Below are 12,227 nucleotides of genomic sequence, written 5' to 3'. Positions count from 1 at the left end.
ATGACATTATAGAAATGCTGATATTTTTTTGACTCTGAAGATGTAGCCTATGTTTGTTGCATAGCCTATTTCTGCTGATGTTTCTTTGATACACAATAGATTATGGATAGATTTCATATGCTTGAGCAAAGTTCTTGAATGTGGATATAAACTTTTGTGCATAATTCCATATAATTATTTTAATCACTAGGTGTATGCTATTCCTGTTAGCAAACACCTTCATATACCTTCTCAACTGGTTTGCAGCACTGACATAAGTTTCTGTATTGACGTGTATTCTTCATTTCTGTCCCGTGTTTATGAACTGAACGCGTCAGTCGTGCTGTTTCGTCATCAGTGTAATTCAACCAACCCTGTTCGGATGTGATTTCACCAAAGAGCCGCCCCATTTTAAACACGAACCCGAGAATATATTAATGTTACGACAATGATACACAGTTTTATTGGCTTTGAAATATATAAACACGTAAAACTAGCCGTTTAAAAGTAAGCTAATGATTTGTGATTGCTTCGAAATAACGACATAATCTATTTTAAATACACGGGAAGTAAGACCCTAGAGTCAGAAGACCATTGGCTGAAACAGCTGTCAGTTGACAGGAAGTATCATGTTAGTGTGCGCCTACACCATTTCCACGTCAGTAAGTTTGCCTGTGGTGGACATTACCTACCGGTGACAGAATATCTGTCTAGTGATTTAACAGAAAAACAGCAGGGCATGACAACTCTACGTGGAACTGTCTAAAATGTAAGCCTTTATTCAACGCAGTCATTGCTGCTTTATTACTTGTCTGTACGCTTTTGGCCGCCTGCTAAACTAGTTAGCTAAACGAGTGGAAATGAATCTGAACGCCATTTTGGATTCGCTGCCACAGAGTCGACAGCAGTGTTTTCATGTTTTTCTGTTTTCTGACTGACGCGTTCACTCAGAATGAGACACAAGCTCTTATAAAACAAAACGAGGTCTCATTTCACACGTTTATTTGTGCAGTTTAGCAGCAGTAGTCAGCATGACAAACCAATTGCTAGCTTGTTGACAGGTTGGTTGGCTGCATCATAGCTCTGTTGATTATTCATAAGTCTTTTGTTTTTCTCATTCATAGTCGCATCTCGAAATAGAAGATATGTGGAAGATATATGATCATATTGTGATCATTTGCAGGTCGCTTAACACGGTGTACTTTGCTATTGACAAGCTTTGCTAGCAAGCTCGCTAAGCTTATTGGCCTACTGATCAATTCAGCTATAATCAATTCCCACTCCTCGTCAACCTTTGTACATCGTACAGCGCAGTGAGACAGACTGTTTGTTATCATAAGATGCTGTTATTACTTATACTGTTCAAGAGAACGGATCTATTGCTGTGTGCCGGATGGCTGTCATGAAGATGTGCTATAGCATCATGATGCTGGTTGTTAGGAACTTACGTGGCCATCATCACTGAATGACCCGGGCCCTCTTGTAAGAGATAGCAGTCAAGTTGTGCTTCTTTAGTTGGGTTGATGTTTATGCTCAGATATTTGACTTTAGAGTTACATAACTTCTCTTCATTATGCATAGGTTCAGAGGAGGATTCTGTAATTACACTGTAGATGCAGCTGAGTTTACAGACATTGAGCTTAAATGCTCTTTAACCCTGTAAAAGTAGTATCATATTTGATGCATCAGGATTTTGTAGCTCATGTGGTATGATATAAGAGAATATGAAACTCATTATGGAACCCTTTTTTATTCAAAGGCCCAAACTGAGATAAAATATGCAATTTTGTGCAGTTGCTGATATTTATATGACTGTATAATTTTATGACTGTAATTCTGATAGCTTGTAATGTAAAACCAATGAGATTTTATAACCATATAGAAGACTTCTTTCATAAAATGCAAAGATCAGTTGACAGACTAGATAATATTTAAATATTTAGTTTTATCATCAAAGCTCTGTGGTTTTATTGTGGGGGGCAAAACATGTAATGTAATGCAATGCAATACAATGATGATTGAGAGATGTACAAATGTTCCTCAAAAGCTTAGTATTTGATACTCACATTTTAACATGACTTTTCTAATAAAAATGATGTATGGATAATTTAGTAAACCTAAGTTGCTTCAGTCAAGTGTTCATCTTGAAATATTATTAACAATGTAGAAGTTATTCTTGTATTTACTTCATAAAAATCAGTCAAGATTTCATAGCAAAAAGATGTGTAGGCCTATACCATGACCTGAAGCTGGACAGTTTTAGAGTCATACTATGAGGTCTTTCACTTGCAAAAAAAGATGACAGAAGGCATGTAGAAGTTTTTGTATAACAGTATTATCAGTGAAGTTCTGTTCATGTTTGCCAGTTCTCTTTCGTGGCTTATTGTGTGTGAACGGTCAAATACACACACACACACACACACACACACACACACACACACACACACACACACACACACACACACACACACACACACACACACACACACACACACACACACACACACACACACACACACACTAGGGCTGCCCCTGACTAAAGATTTGTAAGTCAACTAGTAGACTGAGACGGCAGAAAGCGCACCCTGTTAGTTTTCTTTATTTTACAAAAGCACAAAGTTTTGATATTGTGAGTGTACACAAATAAAAGTAGACACTTTACAGTTTCAAATGTTATCTAACTCTTATCCATATGACCAAAAAATCATTCGGGCTTGCGAATGTGAAATGTTATAAACTGTTATGTTATATCTAGTCATTATAGAGTGATGCAGGGATGATGTCAAAACTCAGGGTAATTCACCGGTGGTTCCCTCGAGATTTTCCTATGGGATTCTAAAATGGGGTTTTTCAATTTATGAGTAAAATAAGGTCTGTGGTGAACATAACTTGACGATACTTGAACATTTTGCTCTGCAACATCAACTGCACACGTTCACATCCCAAACATTCTTATCTATATACTTATATGAAGGTGACCACTGGTGAATTAGTATTTCCGGGTTTTGACGTCATCCCTGCACCACTCTGTTGTGAATCCCATAATACCATGGGTTTAAGTTTAAACCTACCAGAACATTTGCAAGTCTTTCTGCATAAAAAAAAAAAAAAAGATTTATTGGAAATACTTTCTGAAGTTTCTATAAGTACGTTTGCTTGGTCATACAGAGCCTCTTTGATCCCCAAAGTTGTATGTATGGTCCGATTTCTAATATTATTATTATTATTTTTTTTTGGAGACATATTACATTTTTTGTTATTTCTGTACTGCCTTTCTTGCCCCCACAAGACACTATCTGGCATAATGAAGTCTGAGCTGATACTACCTGTCTGCTGCATTGTCTGATGCTTTACACAGAGATTACGGCTAGCTTAAGCTCTGGTCTAGAATCACTGGTCTAGTTGAGCTGTCCGACTAGGATCATCATATATAATGTGTATCTCTCTCTCTTGACATCAGTAAAAAATTTATTTTTGAGATTATTACTTGTGTGTAATTGCATATCTCTAATTGCACTCTAGATTCACTATGGTGGACAAGAATATATACATCGTTCAAGGGGAGATTTCTGTTGTTGTTTCTGCTATCAAGAGGAACTCTAGATGGAGTACCCATACTCCATTGGTAAGTGATCCAGTTTAGATTTATTTGAAGAATATTGTAATTATCTGAAATGTAGGGCCTGATGTACTATTAGAGATATTTCAAGTGATATTTAGCCTGACCATATACTGATCCTAGTCACTCTGTCTATGGTGATTTGTAATATATAAAATCTGTTATGAGGACACATTTAATGGCCATATGTTTCTCAAAATTCTTGAATATTTAAGTTATTGGGATAGTAAAGTTATTGCTGAAATTGATAAGGCGATATATAATTTAATGTTATAGCTGGTAACAGATAATTCTATAGCTTTGTCTAAAATAAATCAGTTGTTTAAATGCCAAAAGTGAGTTTAGGCATCATTTCAATTCACATTTATTTGTATAGTGCTTTTCACAATACATATCGTTTCATAGCATCTTTACAGAAAATGCATGTCTACATTACAATTTGTGATCTGTTATCAGAGGTGACTGTGTCCAAGTTAAATATTTCAGAAATGTACATATGCAAATCACGCTGTTAGCTAACAATGTATTACGGTAATTTAATGTATTAATTTAAGGCAGAAACAATGAGCTCATTGAAGTAAAGAATACATGTTGATAAGGATATATAGAATTTTTTTGCATTGGTTGTATCATACCATTTAAATGTACAGCATGAAAACTAGATTTTCATTTTGAGATGTGCTAAAGATTACATTTAACAGTGTTATGTTAAATATTTTTTAAGGGTGCTTTCACACTTGGTTCTATTGCCTGTTCCGAACCCGAGTTCGATTGCTCCCCCCCTCCACCTGCCCCCCCTCCACCTGCCCCCGATGAACTGCGATTTTGCATCATCAAATCAGCAGCTGTTTATCCCATTGCTTGGTAATGACAATGCAGGAGAAGGCGGCAATATGCAAATGCATAGCGTTTCATAACCTCAGTTTAATATTTTTGTTTTTGAACCATTGGTTTTGTTTCCAAAGCTTCAGTATGTAACGGCACTTGCGTCTATCTGCCGCGAATGTTCTGCAAATGCTCTAAAGAAAATCGAAGGCGAGCAGAAATAAAATATGCAGCTTTCTGCTTGCAGTGCGTCAGTCACCACACAAACACATTTTTATCAAATCATACGTCATTAATATCGGTTCACTTCTGCGATTTAGTGCGATTGCGTTCATATCAGCAGCAAACTGTACCAGAGTTCACATAAACCGTACCCCAGACGACAACGAACCGAACTCTAATGTCAATCAAACCCGGGTAAACACCAAAATAAGTGCTAGTGTGAAAGCACCCTAAGATGAAGTTTAAGTGAGTGTTAAATGTTGGCAATAGTAATAATAATAATAATAGGAGAAATTTGCATGCAGAGTTAAATATCCAGCATCAACCCATATAGAATATCATATAAAAAAAACTCTAATATTGGTCAATAACTGATAAGGTATCCATACATAATGCATCCCATATATAAATAACATATCAAATGATATTGTTAGTGAAAGCATAATATGCCAAGTTGCTAACTAGAATGCTAAAATGATTTTCTCATTCTTTGACAGGATGAAGAACAGGACCCACTACTCAACAGCTTCAGCCACTTGAAAGACACCCTCAATAACATAAAAGGTTAGACTTGATCAAACTCCGGATTGAGTAATTAACTAAGATGGTTACTGAAAAAGGTGTCTGGACAGTTTTCTGTCATTTAGTAGGCAGTTTATCCAGCCTCTTAATTTTGTAACAGTGGCTGTTGAAATGCCCTTCTCCCTCTAAATCCTCATAATACAGATTTTTGTTGACAAGTCTTAAACACAAGCATTCTGCCCCAGCACCATTTTTTCGTTTCCTTTATTTAAGACTAGACTGAATCCCACCAGACGGGATCAAACTAAACAGACTCATTTATCATTCGCCAAAGTGCTTCTTTCCTGCTACAGAACGAAAGCATATTTAACCAGGTGTATGCTAAATTTCCTTTGAGAAAAGGCATGGCCTTTTCAAATCAGTCAATATTATCTTTCTCAATGTCTTATAATTGGGCTTTTATGCCACCTTATAATTTTTGGGGTCCCATGGAAACTATGTCAGTGTTTGTTCATTTAGTTATCCAAATACCTCTTAATGAATAGGACAGCTAAGGTAAATGTTATGCTATGTTTTTATGCAATTGTTCCTCTTCAAAAAGAAATGAAAATTCTTTCTCTGTTGTGGTGTTATGTTACAACACTTACAGACTTAAATGAAAATTGCTGCAATTTAACAGTCATAATCTCCTTATGACATGAAAAGCTGAAAACTGATTGAAGAAGTCACCGGTAGTACCTATAACTTTTAAATTCCACTAATATATGTTACTATAAAGTGCTCGCTTATGTCCACAACAGTGACATCTATGGCTTGTTTACAGAATTACACTAGAATCTTAAGAGCTTTTGTGTTCAAGTAACATTAGTGTAACTTTAATGAGTGTGATGAGCGATTAAAACAAGCCCTTTAGACTGTCTTTTTGGTAAGAGGGCACAAACTATCTTGACTAACATGACTTCCCTTTGGTTGCTAAAAGTCCTGCTTAAGCATGCCAGCCTGATTAATCATAGTGAATTTCTGTGTATTAATGGAGGGGTGTGAGTTGATGAGATGTGCAACAGCTCTCTACTCTGTCTGCATGTCGTCATGCCTCTGTAATTGAAGCCCTGGACAGGGAGTCCTCTCTCTGGAGAATACTGCTGCTCTGAGATGGACAGGAGCGGCTGTGTCTGGACCCAGGCAGAAATCTACCAAACTTCCCCTCGAAGGCCTTGTTAGTTCTCTTGCGTTGTTGAGCAAGTGTTGACTTTCATTCACCTACTTCATAGTGAATAAAGTGGGTGATGTTAGCTTGTTTTCCAAGCCTAGGTACACTACTGTTTAAAAGTTTGGGGTATGTAGAATTTGTTATGCTCACCAAGGCTGCATTTATTTGATAAAAAATACAGTAATAACAGTAATATTGTGAAATATTACTACAATTTAAAGTTATAGTTTTCTATTTTAATAGATTTTAAAATATAATGTATTCCTGTGATGCAAAGCTGAATTTATCATCATTACTCCAGTCTTCAGTGTCACATGATCCTTCAGAAATCATTCAAGTATGCTGGTTTGTTGGTTAATTTAATGCATCCTTGCTGAATATACACATCTTAATTTCTTTAAGAAAAAAAAAAAATTCTTTCTCACCCCAAGCTTTTAAACCGTATTGTAGGATGCAAATTAATGAGTGTAGTTATTTCTGGAGGAAATAGCTACACTCGTCCTTTGCCCATCCTTTGATCACTAAAAATCTTGAAAGCTGTAAGCAAATAACCAGCCTTTATTTCAGTGATTGCCTTGTTTTACTAATTGTCTCTTAATAATAGATCTAAAACCGTAAGCACTTAGTGAGAAGTGCACAAATATTGCTCAATGCCTTTTCAAGAATTATAAAATGGGTTGAATGGGGTCTGGTCATAATTTGTTGCCAGTGTTTTGGCTCAGTGTACTGTGAATTAAATTTATATATGTATCTCTTAAATAGCCCAGCTGTCTTCTTAATGAAAGCCTATAATTCCATTCACATTGTAGCCATTTTATCTTAGCCAACAACAAAAGATACCGCCAAAGGAAATGTGGATTAGCTCCAAAGGTTTACTAGCCACTTTCACTGACTTGATAAAGGTTTCATTCTCCTTCCTCTGCACCAGCCGTTTGATTGGCAGGCACATGTGCCGTATGGCGGCAGAATGCAGCTGGAAGTATATCATCTGCAGTTTAGGTTGGGTAAATATAGCAGGGAGACTTGTCAACCCGAGAGATAGATTGTTCTGGGAAAGGAAGTGTTGTCTCTCCCTCCACAAAAAAGTGTTCTCGTCTTGAATGAGGCCATTTTCGTATTTGTGAAACAAAGAGTTTCCAGTCCTGAGTTTAGTACATCAGAAACATGTGTTGGTACTTAAGCTACCTCACCTAATATGTACACAACACTTGATTCAAGCAGTGTTTGTGGTAGGCCAGTTTTAGGTCAGATGTGCTGAACAAGACAAAAAAAAGTTTGCATATTGTCCAACGCCCCCCACAAAATTGGATTTGCATGTTGGCAAAATTCTTTAAGTAGCAAATTAAATAGAAATTTACCTATTTCAACAGATATTTAGGTTACATATTGTTATAGATACCATAAGTACCCTACTTTTTTTTTGACTGACATACTGAAGTCATCGCTGAGTTTTCGATTTGTCTTTTGTCTTGGAATCTCAAGCATGAAGGTGGTGACAGCAATGATCTATTTCATCTGGTGTTATTTGCACAAGACTCTTGGAGTGAGCTGCGCTTAGTTGCTGATAAGCATGCCCAGACCGAATCTGCAGACTTTTGCATTTTCTATCTTGATTTGAGGGAAAGTTAGCCTATATGGAATTATTTTAGCTGTTGTAAAATGTGTTAAAGGGACATGTCACTCAAAAATCTGACTAACTTTATTCTGTGGAAAAGATGACAATGGTTGCCTTTTTCCATAGAAGAAAAAGTCATACCGGTTTGTAGCGACATGAGGAAATGGGAATGTTCTCTTTAAGAAGAGTTGAAAGCATTTTGCTTTAAGTTTGAATTGAAAATGGATAGTTATAATTGCCTCCAGGACCATTATTTTAATATATAATATTTACATTTTTGCCAATATATAAAATAAACGTAAAGTACAATAGTCCTCTGTTGGCAGCAGAAGCCAGTCAGATGGTCTTGTTAATCCGGAATCCCTCTGGAATTACAAACAAGCAACTTGGGGTGACAAATGGCTCTTAGACAGCTTGGTGGACAACCTCTCTATGAATCTATTGGTTTTGTAAGGGAGATTTTCTAGCTATGAAACGTGTTCTGTTTAACATCAAATTGAGAACTAGGATTCAGTATGAGGTCAGGTAATTCTGTGGGATGTTTTTGATATCCACTCTACATCGAATAGCGTACCATTGAGGCAAAGAGGAGGGAAGGAAACGACTGTTGGAATGAAGATGTCTCACCTTCTCATAGTATTCCCTTTTTATACACTAGTCAGCCCAAGCTTTAGTCCTTTAGAGCTTTGAATCTTCCTCCAACACTTCCCCCTCCCTTCGCGTCAAAGGTCAGGTTTTTGACAAGTCTGTAGAGGAAGCCGACAGACTAAATCCTCTCATTTTTATTCATACAAATACAGGTTTAAAGACGCCACCTGGTAGCTCCAATTCCAGAGCTTTGTTTGACTGACAACTCTCTCACTTACCCCTAGCATTTCCTCTCGTTTGGTTTTCAGGTACTAAAGAAACTCCTCTAATAGGTCAGACCACACCATCCGATGATTGGATGTCGACTGAGTTTTGTAGTAAACATTACAGTGATACTTTGATCGCTGGTTCTTTTCAGGCACTTTCTGTAATCTCTTCATCTCCTGAACAATGGGCTGTGGAGGAATCCTTTGACTGTGTCTTCTTGATTAAGAAATTTGCAATGCCTTTGACAGGGCTTGAGTACAGTATTTGCTAGTTCTTGTCTCCATATGTATGGATATTTGAAACTATACTTGACATCTCAGATCATGTTAAGTCATTTTTGTTTGTATGGTTGTGAGCTTTCCCCCAATGTTGCAAAGCAATTTGGGACAATCAAAATGAACTGGATCAGTAGCAGGAAATTATTGTTTGCTTAAAGAAAAAAGCAATTTTTTTTAGCATTGCGATATTGTTTTTATGACAGGGGATAAACATAGCCACTTTAAGAATGTGTCTTCAGAACTAATTATTTGATTACCCCTTTGCTAATTGCTTGTTGGTCATCTTTTCAGATTCTTTTTATCCACCTTTTTATATAACTGACTTTAGAAAAGTTTTGAAGTCTAGTCCAAGCAGTTAATGCAACTGGCTGCTGGTGTCCTCTGTTTCAGTCTTAACACACACATGTATAGTGAACTATAGCTCAAGGTCAAGTGTGAGCTGTCTCAGGCCAACAGCTGTGCTTGTGCTGGCGTCCCAACCAGGGTTTCTTCTGGGGCACGTGGGAATATCCTGCTCCTTTAAGGCCCTGTGGACTCTCTGCCATTTAATATGTGCTTGTATATCATACCTACATGATCTGCAAGAATGTGATCTGTCAAACAAACAGAAATGAGCATAGTCATAAGTTTGATCAGACCGACACAAATGCAAATGTGTTTACTTATGATGGCAAATGGAGCAAATAAATTCCCTTTGCCCTTCAAGGGAAGAGAGGGGAAAAAACATGAGGGTCTGCCACTCATGTCCTTGGTAACATCATCTGAGATGGCAAACAAATAGCAAGTAGAGTGTGTGTGTGTTCTCAACATCAATGTGATGAATGCTCCTGCAGGGAAGTCACTTCGGGTTTAAAGTTACTGAATAATACAGACAGAAAGAACAGTAATGACTTACAGGACAGAGATTAGGAAATCATTTTATCGCTTTATTTCTTTACACCATGCTTTGCTTTTTCAATTGATTGTCATGTTCTGCTTGAGCTTTTCTGTATGCTCCATATTTCCTCGTATCCGAGTGAAACCACTTCATGAATAATAAAAAAAAATTAGGATGGGACTTGGTTTTGTCCATTGGCAATTGATTGCATCATTGGATGGTTGTGGTTTGCTATTGCTGTGATGTCATGTTAGTGACAGGTTTCCCCGCACTGGCGCCAGTAAACGTATCATTAGAGAAGAAATGTCACTGCAATTGGGAGGTGAAGTTTGTTTTGATGAAAGATTACATGATTTAAAACAATTATTAATCTCCGTTAATAATCTGTTACACAGAACTTTATTATATTAAATGTTAATCAAAAATGATTCACACCTTCACAAAATCCAAATATTCAGTGTAAGAGTAAAAAATGACATAACATTATTTATAGTAAGTTTATTTGATTCACAGCTTATTTAGAGTTTTGACCTCGACAACCCAACTGCATTTACCGCAAACAGTCTAACTAAAAGATTGTTTTGGTTGAATCGGTTCAAAGGAGTCATTAGTTCGCGAATCGGACGTGTCATTAGCGGACTTGTAGGCCTACACGTTGTGTGATTATGCCGGAAGTTAGGACATCGCACAAGATTTGTCAACACAGAAAACATTTCATCATAGCTTTGTTTTGTTTAATGAAAGTGTTTTTCATGTCAGCTGAATGGGCGGAACGCTTTTCAGAGAAGATAAGGTAACGTAATTTTTTTTTTTTTTAGCACAACACCCAGCAGTAATTCAGCCTCACTGAATTCAGCCTCACTGAATTCAGCATGAGGGATAGGTCACGGTGTTTGGTTAGTTGACTAGTCCTCCAACAACCAGACCTAGTTAAAACGATGTGACAGAGACTGTCACATTTAGTCTTGGATCTGACAAATTGACAGTAATTGTTCACCAGAGCAGACTTGATATTTGCCTTGTGTTGACATTGCACCAATTTGTGGAACATGCGTAATGTCCAAACTACTATCATTAACCTTTAATGCTAAGCTGGATGTTTAAAGGTAGGGTTACTGTCCGATGTGAATGTCAAAGAGATGAGATAGGAACCTAACCTGTTGAATAGCGAGAGCGTTCTCTTGAAGGAATTTACAACTTCTGTCCCCTGAGGAGGGAGGCCTTCTTCCATTACGCCCAATCTGCTGGCCTAGGTTTCCATCACAAAACAATTCTCAACTGTCCCTGGATCCTCTTTGCCCTTTCTCGTCTTAATGAGAGATAAGAAAATAATACTTGCTTATGTTTTAACCTTGTAAATGATACCGCACATTGCTAATTTCTTTGATTTGTTGACAAGTCTAAATTGTCATGAGTAATTTATTTTTATTTTTATGATTATCCACTTTATGATAGATTGAGAAACCTTGGGGTTAATTTCCCCAAAAAGTGCTTACATTGTGTTAACATTGCTAACACGGTTTCATCATCTTGATCATTGGCTTAAGCAATGGTATAACTTTGCATCTGACCAGTAGGCCTTATTCGTGAAACTTTCGTAAATATGAGCAAATTCTGAGTAATTTGCATCTAACATTGCATCTAAATTCTTACACATTCACAAATGCTTAAAGGGTTGGTTCACCCAAAAATGAAAATGATGTCATTAATGACTCACCCTCATGTCGTTCCAAGCCTGTAAGACTTGTCTTCGGAACACAGTTTAAGATATTTTAGATTTAGTCCGAGAGCTTTCTGTCCCTTCATTGAAAATGTATGTACGTTATTCTGTCCTTGTCCAGAAAGGTAATAAAGACACCCCCCCCCCCCCCCCCCCATTTCATTTTATTGCATGCGCTTTGCATTAAATGTCGATTGCGTAGAACAGACTTTTCTGTAGCTAAAGCACTTGGGCTTGAATAATAAAATGCATTGCTTGAAGTCGCGCAGATGCTTTTCCGAAGGTGTGTTGAAGTGTTACTTTAGCTCTGTAAATCCACAGTACATGCTTCATATGCAAGTCATCCATCCCTGTGGTAAGTTTAACACCCACAGCATTGTACTGGTGTCACTCGGGGTGGCAGCGCACTCATCATGGCCTCTGTCCCGCTGTAATAAAACGCTCCATAAGTTGTGATGATGGATGCTTGTCTCCTCTTTGCCAAGCAGCAACCGAGCACTGGTTA

General features: G+C 37.3%; 1 protein-coding gene across 5 annotated transcripts in view; it reads left to right on the top strand.

Annotated features, from left to right (window-relative positions):
* The first annotated feature begins 598 nt into the window (after window positions 1–598).
* Window positions 599–12,227, top strand: part of gbf1 (golgi brefeldin A resistant guanine nucleotide exchange factor 1) — an 82,906-nt gene continuing 71,277 nt past the window's right edge. For all 5 annotated transcript variants that reach the window (XM_082153270.1, XM_082153269.1, XM_082153268.1 and 2 more), the window contains exons 1-3: window positions 599–748; window positions 3,502–3,604; window positions 5,143–5,209. In XM_082153270.1, coding sequence (XP_082009396.1) covers window positions 3,509–3,604; window positions 5,143–5,209 — 163 coding nt within the window. In that variant the 5' untranslated portion in view covers window positions 599–748; window positions 3,502–3,508. The remainder of the gene's footprint in view (window positions 749–3,501; window positions 3,605–5,142; window positions 5,210–12,227) is intronic.

This window comes from Leuciscus leuciscus (assembly GCF_965113295.1).
Source record: "Leuciscus leuciscus genome assembly, chromosome: 22".
Lineage (NCBI taxonomy): Eukaryota > Metazoa > Chordata > Actinopteri > Cypriniformes > Leuciscidae > Leuciscus > Leuciscus leuciscus.
This window is presented reverse-complemented; position numbering and strand designations above follow the sequence as displayed.